Here is an 18,240-nt window from a genome sequence, read left to right as displayed (position 1 = left end):
GCCTCAGTCAAAGTCTCCCCAGAACCTGAGGGGCCCCACCCTGGGCTGCTATTTCTGGGAATATAGAACTAAGAGTGGGTAAAATCGGGAACGTTTGAGGTGGGGGGCTGAGTGGCCGCACCCTTATCAAAGCCAGCCAGTGAGGGGAGAGGGAGGTTCCTTTAACCCAAAATCAAACCTCTGTTTTGCCCGGTTGAGACCCTTCCCCAGGCCCCAACCACACGTGAGTCTGTGGAGATGTTTTGGCTGTCCACAGGGGTAGCATTTGTGCCTCTGTCCACTTCGGCCATTTGAACCAATCCCTTGGGTCCTCTGGCTCCCCAGAGAGAGCAGTGGGGGCCCTGCACTCAGGGAGTGAAACTGGGACAGGATATCCACAAGCACAGACAGACATCAGTCATCAGGGGTTTTCCAAGGACAAGGATCACACGGGGTCACCTGAGAGGAAAAACACTGAGGTCCAGACACTGAGCTCAGGCCACATGGTCAGGGCAGGAGCGCCTGTGGCTCCGGGCGGGTGAAAATGTCTGCGGGAAAAGCAGTTCCACAGACAGACAGGGAAGCGAATATTGTAGATGAGAAAGACAGAGCCAGATGGGCTCTGGCCACATTTATTACAAAATAAAGATTACAAACCTGGTATAGAAGAGATCCCTGACGGCGGCTGATACACCTGCAATAACCCCACCCCACAAAGTCCCTCCCTCAGGCACACTGGTGTGGAGGCTCTCAGATGCGAAGGTCCCCGGCCAGGAGGGCACTGTACCGGGCAGGTGTGAGGGGCAGGTAGGCGCCCCCAGCCTGGTCCAGAATGTAGAGGGGGTCGGACAGTGCGCTTGGGTCAAAGCCCTCCTTTGCCATCCGAACCTTCTGCTGCTTGAAGGTCTCTGTGGTGGCCAGTGACTCCTGGGGAGGGGGAGGGGTCAAAGGGGGCTGAAGGAAGGGGTATTCTGCCCCAGTGGCTCAGGGAAATCGCCTGAGTTTCGTTAAGGGGCAGGTCTGGGGGAAGGGGGGGATGAGGTCAGGGTTTAGGGGAGGGGGTGACAGGGAAGAGAAGGGGCCAGGCCTGGAGGATGGAGGGGGTGAGAAGCATGTGTCTGGGAAGGAACTGTTCTTTCTCTTCACAGAATGTATTACGTGGGGGTCCCTTTGTGGGGTTTGGGAGCCACTGATTGCTGCAGATATACGGGGTGAGGTAAAGGGTCAGGGCAGGAGTGGCTGGTTACCTGAAGCCTTAGGAATCGAGGCCGGGCATAAGGTGGCAGGTTCTCGGAAACACGGACGTAGAGCTGCACAAGGTCCAAAGAGTGGGGGGGACGCAGAACCAGGGCTGCCATCCCAGCCCTGCCTTCGTGCCCTGGTGGGCATGGGGGGCAGGGTCAGCCGTGGTAGCTGACCACCACGAGGCCTCATGCTCCCTGCGCCCAAGGAATACCACTTCAGGGTGGTGGGCCGGGTCCCCGCCGCCCCATGGCCGGGCACCTGGCACAGTGACTCCGTAGACGTTCACCTCCTGAAGAAAATCCAGGGCCTCCAAGGCCTCAGCCACCTCGGTCGTGGCCACATTCTCCCCCTTCCACCTGCCAGAGAGCAGAAATTGGAAACTGGGAGTCAGGGGTCAGGGCCTAATGAGATTGGTGGGGAGAGAAAGAGGTCAGGGATGAGGGCGAGGTGCCAGAAGGTCTTGGGGAAGACGTGTTTAGGAGACTGGAGATGAGAGCTTAGGTGAGAAGCTGGGTTGGGGCAGATTAGGGAGTGGAGGTTTAGAGGGTTTGGGTCACAGAGATGGGATGCCCAGGAGAGAAATCAGAGAGCTGGGGGCAGATACCTGAAGGTGTCTCCAGTACGATCGTGGAAGCGAAGAAAGCCTTGGTCGTCGCAGACCAACAGGTCCCCAGTGTTGAAGAAAACATCCCCAGGCTGGAAGACATCCTTCAGCAGCTTTCCCCGGGCCAGCTCTGGCCCCCCAGCATAGCCCAGGAATGGTGACTGCTGGTTCACGGGGGCCACCAGCAGCCCTGGCTCACCTGGTAGAGTCACTGGGGTCAGGGGGCCGCCGCCCACCACACTCTCCAAGTCCAATCCTCCTCTGCCAGCCAGCTCCACCACCCCTACCCACCCCGCCTGGACACAAACCTGGAGATGTGGCCACACAGAGCCCCTGGGTGTTCCGAATCGGCTCCCCTGTGGTGACATCATAGCGAATCAAAGAGAAGGGGAAGACATGCTGGGGGAAGGGAGACCCAGGCACTGGGTCATTTCAGTTGCACGAGCCCCCTCCCCAGCAGCCCCCCGACGTTCCACAGGTTCTCCAGTTTCCTCCTGTAACTCACCTTGTAAAGCCAGGAGGCGCGCCCCACAGCACCCCGCTGTCCTGTGTAGTTGAAAGTGGCCACGTTGCCCTCTGTCAGTCCATACGTCTCCAGCACCTGCAGGGGCCCGAAGCGCCTCACAAAGCGCTCCCAGGTGTCTGGTCGCAGCCCGCTGCCCACCACCAGCCGGACCTTATGTCCATGTTCTGCCTTGCTCTGAGACAAGTGGGGGGAGGGGCAGGAGCTTCAACACCAAGATGCCAGCTCCCCCAGGTGCAGCCCTGTCTCCCACTCTCCTTGCACCACTTCCACCGTGACCTCCTTGAGGTGCCCTAAGCACCAGAATCCTACCAGCCCAGGCTCCTTACCCTCCCTTTCCATTTTCTTCTTGCTTCCTCTCCCTCCAACTCCCAGACAACCGTTTCAGTGTCCCCTGCCAACTGCCCATCTCCCTGCCTTCGTGGCTCTGCCCAGGATCTGTGCCCACGCACCGGCGGCTGGTTCACAAGGTATCGGCATAATTCCCCGATGTACTGGAACACCGTCACCCCGTGCTGCTGGCAGTCCTCCCAGAACTGACCAGCTGAGAACTTGGACTTCAGCACCACTGTGGCCCCTGCCAGAATCAGAGAGGGTGAGGAGGAAGGAAGGAGGTGAGGTTAAGAGCTGGGGGGTGGGGGGTCACGTGAGGAGTCCTGACCCCCTCCTTCTCAGGCATCAGCCGTCACTGTACTGTAGTTCCCCGGAAAGGCCTGGCTGTGACATTCACACTTTCCAAAGGCCAAGTTGGCCCTCATCCTTTCCCACCGTTAATGCCCTCTCCCTACCTCCCATCCCCAAGCAGTCCATCGTCTGAACCCTGCCCCCAAGCCACAACCCTCTTCTCCATTTGCCTCTTCCTGGGCTGACAGTCACGGCCCTCCCCTCCCCTGGCGCCTGGAGTTCTGTGAACTGCATGGCCGCCCTAGTTGCTCAGCCTGTAGGTCTATGCAAGTGACGCTTCTGCATTGAACCAGGAGCTCCTGGAGAGGAGGCCCTGCCTCCTTCCTCTGGATTCTCTACCCTGAAGGACTGAGGAAGCATCCCCAGGTGAGCACACCACAGTAGGTACTTAATAAATGTTTGCTGGCATAAACATCTGCCGGAGGGCTGAATGGGGGGTTGGGGTGGGGGAGACTGACCAATGCCCAAGCATCCCACGATGCCCAACAGGGAGCCAGACATGTGGTAGAGTGGGAGGGCAAGGTAGATCACATCCTCCTGGTGGGCGCCGCACAGCTGGTAGAATCCTTGGCATTGCAGGACCTTCAGATGACTGATCCGAGCAGCCTTGGGGAGGCCTGGGGGGAGCGGGAGATCAGGGGAAGGGTCTGAGCTCCAAGCCTTGTCTCCCGCTTTGGCCCTGTTGGGTTTCCCACAGAAAGTGGCAGAGGCAAGGCTGAAACTAAGAAGGCAGGCCAGGTCGTCCTAGAAATGTGGTAAGTTCGGAGAGGTGGGGAAATGAAGAGGGGTGGGAGGGTTGGCGAGACAGAAAATATGGCCGCTGGGATCAGCCTCCTCTCTGGGGGCTTTGGAGAAGTGGACTACGAGCTGAGGAGGTCACAGTTCCTATTCCCAGGCCCCTGCCTTCCTTGTCTTCAGTTTCTTGGAGGTAAATATCGTGTCCAGCCCTCACCTGTGGTGCCAGAGGTGAAGATATACAGGCACGTGTCCATTATGTTCTGGGGGGCAGACAGGTACCCGGGCACTGGCCCATCCACTTCAGCGGAGGCCTCAGCCAGAAAATCGGTGATTCCAGCAGGATGGGTTTCAGAGCCTGCAGCCCACAGGTGGAGCCCCATGGCTCTCAGGGCTGGCAGGTCAGGCTCCAGGGACTCCAGGAACTCTGGATGGGGCGGGAAAGCATAGCTCCACAGCTCTACCGCTACCCAGAAGCCTTCCCCACACTTTACTCCATTTGTTCCCCCACCCCCACCTCGCAGAGCTCCCGAGTGAGGCTGAAGAGTACGGTACGGACGCGCCATCATGGGTCTGGGACCTGGAGCCCAAGTCTTCGGAAATCCTTGGGAAACCAGTGACCCAGCTTTATCCCTTCGCGAACCCAGAGACCCGTCTCCTCACCCTTTCCGAACCCCTGGCCTCCTTCCCAGCCCACTCCTTCTTTGCGCCCCTCCGACACGCCCCTTTCTGTGGCTGGCCCCGCCCCCGTCGGTCGAGCGCTCCAGCCTTACCTGGCGCCAGCACGAGCGCGCGAGCGCCGCAGCTGCGGAGACAGTGCAGTAGGGGACCCCGGCGCAGAGCGGTGGGCACAAAGGCCACACGCAGGCCGGCCTTGGCCAGCCCGAACCAGAGCCACAGGAACTCTGGGCAGGCGGGGAGCAGCAGCGCCACGATGGCCCCAGGTGCCAGAGGGGCCGCGCCATCCCCTTCCCGCACGGGCCGCGCAGCTCCGCTTCCGGCCGCCGAGTCTCGTACGCCGTGCACCGCCCGCTCGCCTTCCCCGGCGCCCCCCGCGCCGCTGTCGCCGCCGCCGGGCCCCCCGTCCCAGCCTCGCGCGCGCAAGAAGGCGCGCGCAGCCCGGTTGCTCTGGCGCTCGGCCTCCGCGTAGCTAAAGCGTTGCGCGCCGTGAATGAGAAAGGTGTGCGCGGGGCGCTGCCGGGCCAGCTGCGCGAGGCGCCAGGCCAGGCTGCAGCCCCCCTCTGGACCTTCCGGGTCTGCGGCAGCCGCGGCCAGGGCGCGCGCTCGAAGGGCCCGTTTGCAGCGTAGGGCGCGCACAGAGAAGGCCAAGTCTGCCGCGAGCCAGCGCAACTGCGGCCATAGGCGCAGCTTCAGCAGCAGCAGCGGCAGCAGCAGCAGGGGTAGCAGCAGGAGGGCGGCCATCGTGCCCGCTTCCTCGACTCGGCCCCGTCTGGCCCCAGCCGCTCGCAGACTGCCCAGATACTCCCTTCTGAAAACCTGGGGCCGCTGGTTCTAGTGCTTAGACCGCTCCTTCCCGGGAGCGCGCGCGCTGGCACTCGCCTCTTCCCACCCAGCCCCCCACCTCCCTCCCCACGGGCGGAGAGCAGAGGCCCGGGAGGAGTACTAGTGGGGGGCGGCCCCGCACGCCCGGCCCTCCCCACAGCTACGCTCCGCCCTAGGCGCGCTCCCTCCCGGACGACTCGCAGCCCGCACCCTACCAGGTCCTGGGCGGTGCTCACGCCTTCTGTTAATCCCAGGATCGGGGCCGTTTTAGGTTTTCTCCTCAAGGGAGGTCTAGACATCTGGCTGGACTTTGGACCCCCGGCCAGAGAGCCAGGGCACTAGGATCCAAGTCCATCTTTCCCTTTCTTCCCGTTTTCACCCGTGACAGGAGGGTGGCACTGCTCTCCCAAAGAGACTGAAGAACTCGGCCCCTTGCCCACATGGTGCTCGAAGTCCCCGCACGAAAGCCGGAGCTATGCCCTCCCTCCAGCCGCCAGGAGCAGCAGCAACCCCAGCGGGGTGGGAGCCGAGAGTGAAGTAGGGGAAAGGTGGAGGCCCAGACAGCCAGATTTCTGGAGGGGCCACGGCGGAAGCCCCTCCCCTTGGGCAAAGGTACAATAACTGGGGCCAGCCAGCTAATGCTTTCCATCCTAGTTTTAATTGCGGCAGAGAAAACTGGGGAACGAGCGAGGAAGGAAAAAAGGCCTCCGGGAGTTGAAACGTTCAAAGGAAGGAGTAGCAGCTTTGAGGGAAGGGAGAACCTGGATTCTGTAAAAGACAAATTTGCAGGCTGAACAGGAGGAGCTGTCTGCAGTCGGCCCAACTTCACTCCTCTCTCCTCAGCCTGCCCCTCACAACCTCCCAGGACAGCAGGGGAACAAAAGCATAGCCAAGGAGCTCTTTTCTGCTGGTACACATGGATGGGCAAGTGGCCAGACTGTGGAAGAGAGTTCTTTTTCCCAGGTATCTGAACTCTCTCCCTCACCCCCAAACATTTAATCCTCCAGTAGTTGGTAAGCACAGAGTATGACAAATACCGGCTTTTGGAAGCCTCTGGTTTCTTGAGAGATGGGTAAAGACAAACAGCCTTTTGGGAGGTGGTGCCAGCATCAGTTTCTGCCTGGCCAGGTCAGCGCCTGGCCTGCACAGCCAGTGGCAGCCAGGATGGGGGCAGAGAAGCAAAAAGGTTGGGGCAGTAAAGCCAAGCCTTCTGCTCCAGACATAGAAGGAGGTGGGCAGGAAGAGAGAAGGGGAAGCTGTGAAGGGGGGGTGCCCATTAAATCAAGACCACCTGTACGGGCACAGGGTAAGTGGGGGCAGCAACTCCGGCACAAAAGAGGTTCTGGCTTGTTTTATTGTCATTTAAAAACAACTTTTAAAATGCGATTATCTCTGCCAAAAAAAAGAAAGAAAATAAAGACAGAACCAAGGAAATGTGACCATTTGACAGTTCTGTGGAACATGTCTCTGGGACTCCCTGGGCTCTGGCCCAACTTGAGGTGCCAGCTTCAGGCCAGCACAAGCCTCCAGGTGGGGCTGTGGCCTCCCTCTCAGGTTCCTTCCCAAACACTTGTGGCATCTGGCCCATGGAGAGGAAAAGGCGACTTGACCATGTCACAGATTAAATGCCCACTTCATACTGGCGTATGGAGGGCAGCTATATAATGCCTGTTCAGAGCAAATCAAGACCTGAAGGGGGAAGCTGGAAGGGGCACCCACACAGTTTTCACTCTCATCCTAGCCTCTCTGGCCAGCTGCCCCTCTGCCATTTCTCTTCTCTACTGAAACACTTTTGGGGGAAGCTGGGGGAGGGGGCAGGAGGCTGAAGACTTCCACCACAGTCCAGGTTTTGTACAGCCTCTGGTTTCAGTGGGAACCCCAGTATCAGTGGGAGCAGCAGTGTGATGCGGCTGGAGGCCCCAGAGAGGAGAGAGGAGGGACTGGGGGGCTGCATGGCAGCTTCTCAGGCTGCGCTGAAGGAGGCAGCTCGTCCTTCTCCCAGGGTGAGCTCTGGGATGGGGACAGGGTGTTGCCCCTACGATCTCCCCAGCCCCTATTAACCTCTGATTCACCAAGGAGGGGAGGGCAGTCCAACTGGGGGTGGAATGGGGAACACAGGGCCTCAGTCACTGTCAGACCCCACTGCAGAGGACCCCTTCCGTTTCCGCTTGGTGGGCTTTGGTTTTGTGTCTTCTTCCTCCTGGAAGAGATGGAGGGGAGGGAATCACTAGCCTGGGCAGCGGCTGGCCCCAACTCTACCTGCACCCCAACTCTCCTTTTCCTCCTGTGCATGGCTTGCACGGCCAGGGGTCTCACCGAGGCACTGCTGGAGCCTGACTCTTCCTCAGCATTGGGGGGCTGTGTGGCATTCTTTCGACTTCGGGGGCTGGACAGAGCTGCTTTTCGCCGGCTCTTGGGTGGCTTGGTGGAAGAGTCCTCGTATTCCTCGGCCAGGGAGAAGAGATCGCTGAACCTAAGGGAGAGAACAGGCTCTCAGAGGGTGGGGGTCCTGGCCCCATGGCCATCCTCCCATCCTTTTCTCTGACCCCATGCCAGGGTCTCCATTTGTTCTCAACTCCATGGTCTTGCTGGTCACTAAGTTTGTGTCCCCAGCAGGCCACCCTCACCCAGGCCTTCTCCCACTACTTCCCAAGGCCCAAAGTGCAAGGAGCCTCACTTCATCTTGTGGGCTTCGTCACAGCTCGCCTGGACGTGCTGCAGAGCCTGCAGAATTGGGGTCTGGCTGAAAACTAGAGGGAGGGAAAACAGGGAGGGAGGAACAGTGAGGTGTCTGAGAGCTGCCCCACCCGGATCCACGGATGGTGTGAGCCAGGGCAGTGCCATGCGCTCGGAGAGGGCAGAAAGCATACAGTTCTGCTTGGTGTTGGTCAGGTTGAGACGCAGGTTGTCCAAGTGCTCTAGGATCTGCTCCAGAGTCAGCTGGGCCAGCTTGCTGCTGGAACTCCTCAGGCTGCAGGGAGGTCACAAGAGCCAGAGTCTGAGCTTGGGGTGACGGCTCCAGGAGAATGAGACACCCTCCCCCACTGAGGTCCCTCCTTAAGGCAGAGGCAGCCTATATGGAGAAGGGGATAGGAGGGCTGGGAGGGCCCGGCAGGGTAAGGGAGGTGTGCCTGGAACAGGGACCAAAGACAGGGCACTAGGAAAGGAGGGGAAGGGGCCACAGTGGTCCTGCACGCCAGGTAGCTTCACACCACTAGATGTCGCCCACAAGCCAGGCAGGGACCGAACTGCACGGCCCTGGTGCCGGCCTGTGGTGCCGGCCTGTGGACAGCGGGCAGCCCTGGCATGGAGGGTCCCACCTCTGCCTCTTGCGCGGAAGGCTGTTGTTCTTGATGAGCAGGGACTTGATGTGCTCAGCCAGCAGCTCGTCGTGCTTCATGCACCAGTGCCTCAGGATACTGGTGGTGAACTGGTCGTCGGGGTGGCAGGGCCGGCTCAGCACCATCTTCACCATCTCCTCGCTGGGCCTGGGGGCGAGGGGAGCGGGGCGCCCTGTTCACACAGCTGGCCACAGGAGCCCCTGGAGCTCTCCCACTGGCTTTTTCCCCAGACCTCGGCCTCCCCATCCCTGCACCACCCCCAACTTGCGGCAGCTTCCTACTCTCACATCCCTCTCCTCCTTCTCTTTGGGCCAAGGAATGCCTGGTTTCATCCTCTGCGGAAGCCAGGAGACAAGAAGTGAGACTCTTCAGCTTCTGTGACAGTAGAAGGTGCGTGTGTGCGCGTGCATGTGTCGGCAGGGAGGCCCACTAAGTCTCCCGCACTTTGCCCAGGACAGTCAGGAAGTGGGCCAGGCAGGTAGGAGGACAAGTGTGTGGTGTGTGCGTGCTCCCCAACCCCTGCCCCACTGGGTGGGTGGGCCACCCTGGTGTCTAGCCCGAGGAAGGTACAGGGGAGGTGGCGGGAAGCCATAGCCCCCACGCAGCCCTCCAACCTTCCCGCCTCCTTTAGGAAGCGCTGGACCGTGTCTACTCTCCCAGCCAAGAGAAGAGAAAAGGTGGAAGGAAGGCAAGAAGGTAGGAAGGAAAAGATATACAGCTGTGGCCCCATTTATCTGGGGCTTCTGGAAAAGTGCCTGTGATGGAGGGAGGGGCCTCTGCCTTCTCGCCCTCTCTGCCCCACCCCTGGCAGGGAGCACGGGGGTCCAGCTGGCCCTGCTTTCCGCAGGTTGAGCGAGGGGATGGTGTCTGACCCCCCTACTCTGACCCTTCCTCCTCTTGGATTAGCCGCGTGGTGGCCTCAGGAGCACGGGGGAGGGGAGCAGGAGCCACCGGGGATTAGAACTGCTGTGGCAGCAGGAAACGGGGATGTCCGGCCCCCACCTCTGAGGGCAGCTCCTGGTGGGCAGGGGGGTAAAGTCGAGAGGAAGCCCAGATCCCAAGGGAGCTGCTTATTTGTAAATCACTTTGGGGGAAGGGTAGAATAAGCAGATGTCAACAATAGGAAAAAACACGGCCAGAGGAGCAGGACAGGAGCCCTTTATACGGCAGCATCTCTTGGTATGTTGAGATTGAGGACTAAAGAGCCCCCGAGGGTGGAACTCACTTCTCTCTTCGGAGCTGAAGCAGTAGGCAGGACAGGGCCTCTGGGTGCTCTGTGGGGGAGGGGAGAGGCTGTTCAGAGGAATGCAAAATTCCAGGAAGAAATCCTGGCACCTCTCCCATCCCCCAACCAACAGCCACTGCAAAGAGCAAAGATAATCAGCAAGAAACCAGGAAGAGCAGGCCCCTAACCCACTCCTCCAAAATCCCGAGCCCCCTGAGCCCCAGTCTAGCACCTGGCTCAGAGAAGGCCTGCAGGATACACCTAAAGGGCAGAAGCGACTGACCGGGAGCCTGCCTTTTCGCACTTGGCACTTCGGCGGGAAGGGGGACGGCGGATCTGGGCTCATCTAGAAAGGAGCTCAGAGGCCTAAGCCTTGCAGCAGCTGGACTGGGAGTGCCCTCTCCCTGCCGTGTTCCACACCCACAACCCGACTCACCTTTGTACTTGAGGTGCTGCAGGATGGGGATTATGGTCTCCAGGGGGATGTTGTGGGCCAGGAAGAGCTGCCAGGCACAGTACTGCTCAAAGGTTTCCCAGTCCAGGCTCTGGACTGAGGAGACAGAGAAGAGATAACCTCATTCATATTCTCAATCTCCCTCTCTCTCTCTCTCTTTCTCTCTCTCTCTCTCTCTCACATACACACACACACAGACAGGGCTAATCCACTATCAGCACCCCTGGCAGGGATGGTATAGGGGTGGAGACAGTGATCCTAAGACTACAGAAACTTTCCCTTTCACACAAAGCATAGTTCCAAAGCCTTCTCATACAGCTTCTGTAGTCCCATCAGCCTTGAGGCTGGAGGACCAAGGGACTTTCACAGAGCAAAAAACAGATCCAGACAGACATTGCCTGAGGCCACACGGCAGGGTGGAATGACATTCTATCTCATTCTCGGCCCCGGAACCAGCTTTCCTGTTACTAGAAAATACACAGGGCTGCCACCCCTCTCTCTTCTCCCTGGGCACCTCAGGGCTTTGCTCACTTACTGAGTATATTGAGGACTGAGTCTTTTCGAAACATGACCAGGTTCCCCATCATCACATGGCAGACCAGCTCCTGGAGCTAAGGGGGAGAAGAGGAAGAAGGCAGAACCCATTTGGTTCTAAAAGAGGCCAGGAAGCTAGTATGGAAGCAGAAGCAGGAGGGCTCATTCAGGGAAAAAACCAGAGGAAGTGAAAACCTAGTCTTAAAGGAATGGGGAGGAAATGGCACATGACGGATGCCAGGGGCTTTGAAGGATGAAGGGGACTGGCAAAGGAGCAACTGGCTTCAGTGGTAAACACAGGCCTATTCGGAGCAAAAATAGTTAAGAAAAACTACCCCTTGTGTCCTGATGGCGGAGGGAGAACAGGCAGCTTCTCTACTTGGATGTAGTCTGGGCCTCTGAGCCATCCCAGCCTGTGCTGAGGGAAGGGCCGTGGGGGGCGGGATTACAGGTGCGGGTAGGAAAAAAGCAAAGGAGGAAGGGCTCTTGAGTGCTACGCTTCCCCATCTATGAATGGGGCAAATGAGCAGAGAGAAGGAGCAGAAACGGGACCCCAGCTGAGGCCTGAGAAGGGACACAGGCCAAGCTACAGCCTCGTAGGGACCTATGCATGATAGAAAGGTCAAATAGAGATGGTCTAACCATTTTCATTCTGAGCCAAGGGGAAGACAGACTGAGAGCTTAAAAACACAATCCCCTCGGCTTCCCGGAAGAACGGGAGTGCCCCCAAAATGTGGACAATAAGGGGAACTCCAAGCAGGACTGGCATGGCCCCCGCTCGCCTCCCAGGGGCTCCGCTTTCCTTCCCAGCCCCCAGGGCCTAAGGTGCACAGAGCTGCAGCCAGGAGCAGGGTGCCTGAGAACACAGGCTCCCTGTCTGCAGGCTGAGGGGGAGGCAGAACCCCGTTTCCCCAGGCCTCTCGGGTTGACAGCTCTATGTTCACCTGTGCTGAGTCAATAACAGCCACAATCATGTTCAGCAGCTCCCCACTCCGCAAGGTCTCATCTGGAAACTGGAGGAAAAAGAGGGAAAGTAGGGCATAAGTCCAAAATGCACGCCTCAGCTTTCACCTCATAATTCATCGCCTCTCCCTACCACATGCTCAGGGGATGCTGGGCTAGCCAGACATGGGGTCCTAATATAAATCCCTAAACAAAGATCCAAGAGTTATGAAGCTGGGAATTTAATCCTTAAAGAACCCAAGTTTTTAAATCTGTGTGTGCACACAGTGTGTGTGTGTGTGTGTGTGTGTGTGTGTGTGTGTGTGTGTGTGTGTGTGTGTGTGTGTGTGTGTACGTGCCATGTGTAAGGAAAGGAATGAGGAGCCATCTAGAGACAAAGCTAGAGCTGAAAGGGACTGGACATGGTGGTTAGTTAGCTCTCTGTGGAGTGGTGACAGAATTAGCATTTGCATCTCTGGCAGCAAAGAAATCCAGTCTATACTAACTCTTGCCAAAGACGAGAAGGTGTAGAGAGTGTATATATTTGGGGAGTGTGCAGGGTATGGGGTAGGCAGGGTCCCTTCTGGAGAGGCCAGTTCACCAGGGAGGGAGCTGGGCATCTGCATCCCTCCTCCCTCCAGTTTTTGGCTGACATCACTCTTCCTCCTGTTATGCCCTGATTTCCCTGTTCCTGGTAACTTTCATCAAGAGGAGGAAGAGCTGATACCTCCTCCTATGTCCCAGTTCCTAGAGGAGACTCTTAGTGAACCAGGGAAATTAAAGGTGAGTCTCCACTACAGAGGCCCCGGTCTTTGAGAACCATTAGAGAGATTGGAGGGTGAGCCATCAGACGGCAAGAGGGCTTTGGATACGTGAACACGGATCTGGTCGGGGGCCCTGTCCTGGGTCCAGAGGATGGGGCCAAAGCACAGGAGACAAGTGTATAGGCCCAGACCCCAACTCACACAACAAGAATTCTGGGGGTTTTAGAGATTTTTCTAGTTGATAAAGAGAGGTAGAAGGAGGGGACGGCTGTGGTGTGGGAGCAAAGGGCCTACCGAGGCCAGCAGGGATGGGGAGAGGAGGGTCAGGGTCGTGTGCCATGAGATAATGCAGTCTCCCGTGAGCCCGCCGGCACTGCTGCCCCATCCCCGTGGATACAGATAGAGGTGCTGACCTCTGTGTAGATGGAGGGTGTGAGGTGGCACAGCAGTCGCACGTCGTCCTCCTGGCAGGCCTTCATGTCCATCATTAAGCAGGTGTGCAGGTCGCCCAGCTGGGTGGCCTGGGCAAATGACTCGTACAGGTTCATCTTCCCTGCGGCGGCTTTGCTGCAAGACCAGTTGGGCCTCAACCAGCAGCCTGACCCCAGCCCACAGTCTCAAACATCTCCTAAGTAGACCCTCACTCTAGAATCCCTTTGCTGCCCAAGATGCCCTGGGCTAATCTCTCTCATGGCCTCCCCACTGCCTCCCCCCCAAGGACTTGGTGACTTATGGGAATTAGGAGACACTCTTCTTTCTCCCCATCTTTCCCCAGTGTTCCAGACAGGGCTCAAACCACAATTAGTGAAGAAGCTACTATCTGGTGACAGTAAAGAACAAGAGAGAGAGAGGGCTCAGGTCAGGTTAGAGAAAGCTTTCTCTCCTGCTCTTTGGGCTGTAAGCAATGAGGGCAATAACACATAGAGACCCCGAGACTCCTACCTCACACGATATACAAAAAACTTAACTCAAAATGGGTCACAGGCCTAAATGTAAGAACTGAAACTACACAACTCTTAGAAAAACACATAGGAGTAAAGCACAAGTGACAAAAGAAAAAATAAAGTGGACTTGATCAACATTTAAAACTTTTCTGTTTCAAAGGATACCATCAAGAAACTGAACAGACAACCCACGGAATGGGAGAAAATATTTGCGAACCATACATCTGATAAGGGACATGTATCCAGAATGTTTGAAGAACTCTTAAAAATCCACAAGAAAAAGACAAATACCCAATTAAAAAATAGAGATTCAAACAGAAATTTTTCCAAAGAAAATATGCAAATGGCCAATAAGCGCATGAAAAGATACTCAACATCATTAGCCATCAGGGAAATGCAAATCAAAACAATGATGAGATACCCCTTCATACCCATTAGGCTGGCTATAGTCAAAAGCCAACAAGTGTTGGGGTGCATGTGGAGAAATCAGAACGCTCACACTCTGCTGGTGGGAACATAAAATGGTCGCATCACTTTGGAAAACAGTTTGGCAGTTTCTCACAAATTTAAAAACAGTTACCATTGGACTCAAAAATTCTATATACTCAGGAAAATTGAAGACATCTGTCCATGCAAAAAGCTGTACATGAATGTTCACAGCAGCTCTATTCACAACAGACAAAAAAGTGGAAACAACCCAAATGTCCGTCAACAAGTGAATGGGTAAATAAATTGTGGTATATCCATACAGTGGATTATTTAGCCATAAGAAGGAATGAAGTACGGATACACACTACCAACAGGGATAAACCTTGAAAACGTTAGGCTAGGTGAAAAAAGCCAGTCATGAAAAATCAAACACTGTATGATTCCATTTATATGAACTATCCAGAATAAGTAAATCTATAGAAACAGAAAAGCAGATCAGTGTTGCATGGGCTGGGTGAAAGGGAGAATGGGAAAGTGACTGCTAATGGGTGTGGGGTTTCTTCTTGCGGTGATGACAACGTTCTAAATTAGTAGTAACAGTTGTGCATCTTTGTCAATATACTAAAAACCACTGAATTATACACGTTAAAGCTGTTATTAACACACACACATAGAAGGCCCTGGTGATGACAGCAAAGGGGGCGGGGACTCAGGTATGGTAGGACAGAGGCTCTCCAGGATGCTTCCCAGCACCTTCTTAAACGTGGGGACCACACCCACCTGGCCCTTAGGTAGTAAAGCAGGTGGTAGCCAATCTTGGGCTGCTTCTGATACAGCTCAGAGAGAAGGTCCAGAAGCAGAGAGAAGCTGCTGTTGTCTTCCTGCATCTGGCATAGGTTCCTGGAGTGGGAGATGGGAGTACAGAGGACAGCTTTACCTGGGGGAGACTCTCCTATGGCACTTCAGGGGCCATGGCTGTCTGTGCCCACTGCATACCCCTCCTCCTGGAGAGGGAGCCCCATTACCCCAGGACAGAAGCCTAAGTGTGCTGACAGGGAGGATGGATGGCAGAGCAGCATCTCCTACAGCTGGACCTAAACATGAGGTAGAGAGGCTTACCTAAATATTAGGTAGAGAGGCTTCCCCACAGATTCCTCCAGGGACCTACAAGAGAAGGGTGATATATGAGAGTCCATGTGAGGGGAGGAAGGGTGGCTTGCAGGCAGATATTATGGACAACCAGCTTGAGGCTAGATGCCAGCCTGCTCCTTTCCTAACCAACGTTAAACTTCCCACTGCCCCGGAGGCTTGCTTACAGAGAAATCAGGTTCCTAACACTGAGCCAAAATCTAGTTGTTGTCATTGCAAGTGAGATTCTTGCCCTTCAGGGCGGTTCCAGGCAAGGGTCCAATCCCACCTGAAGCAGCAAAGGCTGGGGCTGCTGGGTGCAGCAGCAGGAGCAGGACGCACAGGAGGGGTGCTAGGGCACTGCCCCAGTACGCTCGCTGTTTGGCAGGCAAAAAATAAATCCTCGTTTAAATGAATCAGTATGTGTGAGAATAAAAACAAGTGAAGAGATGATTTTTCCCAAGTCCTCAGCAAGGTGCCTCTAGGACTTGGGTCATCCTTCTAGCTCCCTGAGGCCGAGGGGTGGGGGTGGGGTGGGGGAGTAGTCAGGAAAGATGAGCCTTACTCCTCAGTGATCTCCTCGGGCAGCACCTCCCCTCGAAAGTGGCCCTTGAAGAGCTCCTGTAGGCAGGAAGCGAGGACAGACAGCTGCTCCGAGTCAAAGTCTTCCTGGGTGGTAAGACAAGGAGGGACTATCACCACCCAGGCCCAAGCCTCACTGCCCCCACTACCCAGAGCCTCTGAACTCATCGGCTTCTCCCTCCAGGATCAGCCGGCCCCTCCCCCATCCGAGGGGGACCCATCTAGAGTAGGGGAAGGAGGCAGTCAGATGCCTGCGGGGCTTTAAGCTGGGCAGGCTGGGCTGCTTCCTCCCTTAGGGGGTGGGTTCCTCCTCACCTCCAGGACCTGGTCCACGATTTCCTGCATGACCTCACACTGGGCCTCTGTATCACTGCAGTGCAGAAGGGAGAGGAAATCTCAGGGACGTAAATGATAGCAGAGGGCAGGACACACACCCAGAACAGCGTGCTCAAGCACACTCCCGTGCACAGAGAAAACAAAGGAGCTCTGTGGGAATCAGGCTGTGGCTGAGGAGGCCTCAGGGCAGAATCTGCTGCTCTCTGGGCAGAGGCCAAAGACACGGGAAATCCCCATAGTCCTGCGCTTCAGGTCTCAGAGGCTCTTCTACTCAGAACCTTGGAGTGAGAGCCTGGGATGCTGGGGAACATGGCTGCCCCCTCCCAGCCCACACCCTCCAACCCAAACTGCAGAAGGCATCTCCCATGCAGCTTCAACCACCTCTCCACACACCCCCACCACATCCCCTCCAAACCCACCACTCTGCCACCCCACTAAGCTCCAGGTAGAAGCCCAGGGCTGGACCTCCGGAGTTTGAGAGCAGGGCGGGCACCCACCTCCCCTTCTGAAGCTGGAGCACTTTGTCCCTCAGGGACTCATCCAGCTGGTCAAGGTAAGGGGTGATATCGACTGGCTCTTCCACCACTGTCTCCTTGATTGGGTGGAAGCGAAACTCTCTCTTCTTTCCTGAAGAGAGTGATTTAGGAAAGAATTCACTTGGCCCAGACACGAGAAGCAGAGACAGCCCCCTGAACAGTCTGGCCCTCCTGACATGCGCCTCGTGTGCACCGTTCACTCAGAGCTGTGAGTGCCTGAAGCACTTCCCTGAGCGTGTGCGTGTTCTAGCCTCAGGAAGCAAGAGAGGGCAGGGACCACTTCTCCTTTTTACCCTCCTGCTTCAGTGCCAAGTGCAGGGTTCTGCACCTTGGAGTCTCATCCAGGAATTCTGTTAACAAAACTAACTCAGAGGCAAAGATGACAGAGAGACTGCAGAGAGGCTGCTCCTGCCAACCAGTCCTCTCGGGATTGACACAAGCCTGAACTACCTCTGCTGCCAGCCTCACCTTTGCTGTTGAGATCCTCCTCATCATCACTAAAGGCTGCCTCTGCGTTGTCATAGCAACTCTCATCCTTGTCTGACATGTGGTTGTCCATCTCCATGGAAACTGGCTCCTCAATTTTGACTTGGGAGTAAAGAAAGACAAGGCATTATTTGATGGCCTCCTCTGTCCCATGCTCCTGGGAAAGGGAGACTAAAGGACAAGTGGGAGGAAAAGGAGTTCAGGACCTAAATGGAATATGAATTCTGGAAGGACAGGCATCTTGTCCTTAACTCTCCAGGGCTTTTGGTGGGGATTTTGCTAGGAATGAGAGCAGCACAGAACCTGCCTCCTCTATGCTCAGCTGAGGATCAGCGAGTAGATTAAGACCAGGTACAGTCCCAAGTGCTCTTTAATTTAAAACTAAGTTGGGAAGCTCTGCTTGGCTTAAGCCCTTACCCCAAAACAGAAAAGGAAGGGTGTGTGTGTGTGTGTGTATGTGTGTGTGTGTGTGTGTGTGTGTGCGCGTGCGTGCGTGCGTGTGTGCGTGTGCGTGCGTGTCTGGAACTGGAAGCAAGATTTGAGACCCAATATGACAGCCTCTCATCAGAGGCCAGGACCTGGGGCTGAGAAGAGAGAAGAGATGGGCAAAGCTTAAGTGAGATAAACACACATTCCATGAAGCCCTTCTACCTACTGAGGAGAGGTTAGTAAGAGAAAAAAATTGGAGTTAAGAGAGCAAGAGAGCTTAGTGAAAAGCAGATAAGATTAGATGGAGAGGGAGAACCAAGGAAGATGACACAAAAATGAATAAAAGAAAAAACCAGGGAAAGAAAAATTGAATGGGACAGTGTCACACGGTAGAGCACTACACAGGGATGACATCCTAAACAAGGGCTCTAGTCTGAGCACCCTGGATGTCTCCATCCCTCTTTTGAAACAGGTGATGGAATGGATGGGTCTGTACCTTCCACAGGTGGGCTGGGAGAACTGCAGAACTCAGGAAACTTCTCCCTCAGCATGGCCCGCAGCTCCTTATCCAATTTAGGGTTGTCAAATAGGGGAGCCAAATGCCTAATGGGGAACATGAATGAAGGTCAATATCAGAGCGCCTCACTTCTAACGCAACATGGAGTTAAGCAAATAGGTTTAAGCCCAACTGGGACAATTGGGCCATACTCAGATCCTTAGGAAGGGTCACCAGGGCACAGGGAAGGCATTTGGTGCCCTCTGCAAGAGAGAAATTCCTCTAAGAGTCAAGAGGACATATGCCTAGCAGTCTGCGGTGGAGCCAGTACTTTTTATACC

The 18,240-nt window shown here is 56.0% G+C and overlaps 2 protein-coding genes and 1 long non-coding RNA gene across 5 annotated transcripts in view; 1 reads left to right on the top strand and 2 right to left on the bottom strand.

Moving 5' to 3' along the window:
- Nucleotides 1-568: 568 nt before the first annotated feature.
- Nucleotides 569-5,328, bottom strand: SLC27A3 (solute carrier family 27 member 3). Its single transcript, XM_060030240.1, has 10 exons — nucleotides 4,544-5,328; nucleotides 3,988-4,197; nucleotides 3,494-3,652; nucleotides 2,804-2,928; nucleotides 2,334-2,528; nucleotides 2,137-2,227; nucleotides 1,829-2,027; nucleotides 1,483-1,580; nucleotides 1,227-1,357; nucleotides 569-906 (listed from the first exon to the last, which is right to left on the bottom strand). The coding sequence occupies exons 1-10, from the start codon at nucleotides 5,190-5,192 to the stop codon at nucleotides 730-732; spliced, it is 2,034 nt and encodes a 677-aa protein (XP_059886223.1). The 5' UTR covers nucleotides 5,193-5,328; the 3' UTR covers nucleotides 569-729.
- LOC132437067 (uncharacterized) lies at nucleotides 3,046-15,014 on the top strand. 3 transcript variants are annotated; one of them, XR_009521952.1, is made up of 6 exons: nucleotides 3,046-3,401; nucleotides 3,733-3,790; nucleotides 5,662-5,885; nucleotides 8,931-9,004; nucleotides 9,246-9,310; nucleotides 13,638-15,014. It is a non-coding gene; the product is annotated as an uncharacterized lncRNA (long non-coding RNA). The 3 variants fall into 3 exon arrangements; XR_009521955.1 differs by lacking the exon at nucleotides 3,733-3,790; XR_009521954.1 differs by lacking the exons at nucleotides 3,733-3,790; nucleotides 5,662-5,885.
- The window catches only part of INTS3 (integrator complex subunit 3), a 39,271-nt gene continuing 27,640 nt past the window's right edge, over nucleotides 6,610-18,240 (bottom strand). The window contains exons 14-30 of the mRNA XM_060030228.1: nucleotides 17,900-18,006; nucleotides 16,957-17,076; nucleotides 16,450-16,579; nucleotides 15,932-15,986; nucleotides 15,600-15,703; nucleotides 15,026-15,070; nucleotides 14,687-14,806; nucleotides 12,947-13,100; nucleotides 11,772-11,840; nucleotides 10,829-10,904; nucleotides 10,276-10,389; nucleotides 9,840-9,888; nucleotides 8,594-8,761; nucleotides 8,144-8,244; nucleotides 7,951-8,023; nucleotides 7,590-7,746; nucleotides 6,610-7,473 (exon numbers count right to left, since the gene is read on the bottom strand). Of these exons, the coding sequence (XP_059886211.1) occupies nucleotides 7,396-7,473; nucleotides 7,590-7,746; nucleotides 7,951-8,023; nucleotides 8,144-8,244; nucleotides 8,594-8,761; nucleotides 9,840-9,888; nucleotides 10,276-10,389; nucleotides 10,829-10,904; nucleotides 11,772-11,840; nucleotides 12,947-13,100; nucleotides 14,687-14,806; nucleotides 15,026-15,070; nucleotides 15,600-15,703; nucleotides 15,932-15,986; nucleotides 16,450-16,579; nucleotides 16,957-17,076; nucleotides 17,900-18,006 (1,720 nt within the window). The 3' untranslated portion in view covers nucleotides 6,610-7,395. The remainder of the gene's footprint in view (nucleotides 7,474-7,589; nucleotides 7,747-7,950; nucleotides 8,024-8,143; nucleotides 8,245-8,593; nucleotides 8,762-9,839; nucleotides 9,889-10,275; nucleotides 10,390-10,828; nucleotides 10,905-11,771; nucleotides 11,841-12,946; nucleotides 13,101-14,686; nucleotides 14,807-15,025; nucleotides 15,071-15,599; nucleotides 15,704-15,931; nucleotides 15,987-16,449; nucleotides 16,580-16,956; nucleotides 17,077-17,899; nucleotides 18,007-18,240) is intronic.

This window comes from Delphinus delphis, chromosome 1 (genome assembly GCF_949987515.2).
Source record: "Delphinus delphis chromosome 1, mDelDel1.2, whole genome shotgun sequence".
Classification (NCBI taxonomy): domain Eukaryota; kingdom Metazoa; phylum Chordata; class Mammalia; order Artiodactyla; family Delphinidae; genus Delphinus; species Delphinus delphis.
This window is presented reverse-complemented; position numbering and strand designations above follow the sequence as displayed.

Coding starts and splice junctions, on each gene's coding strand:
- SLC27A3 (XM_060030240.1), bottom strand. CDS start 5,192: ATGGCCGCCCTCCTGCTGCTACCCCTGCTGCTGCTGCCGCTGCTGCTG. Junction 4,198..4,543: donor CGCGCTCGTGCTGGCGCCAG/GTAAGGCTGGAG, acceptor CGCCCCATCCAG/AGTTCCTGGAGTCCCTGGAG. Junction 2,228..2,333: donor GCGCCTCCTGGCTTTACAAG/GTGAGTTACAGG, acceptor CCCTTCCCCCAG/CATGTCTTCCCCTTCTCTTT.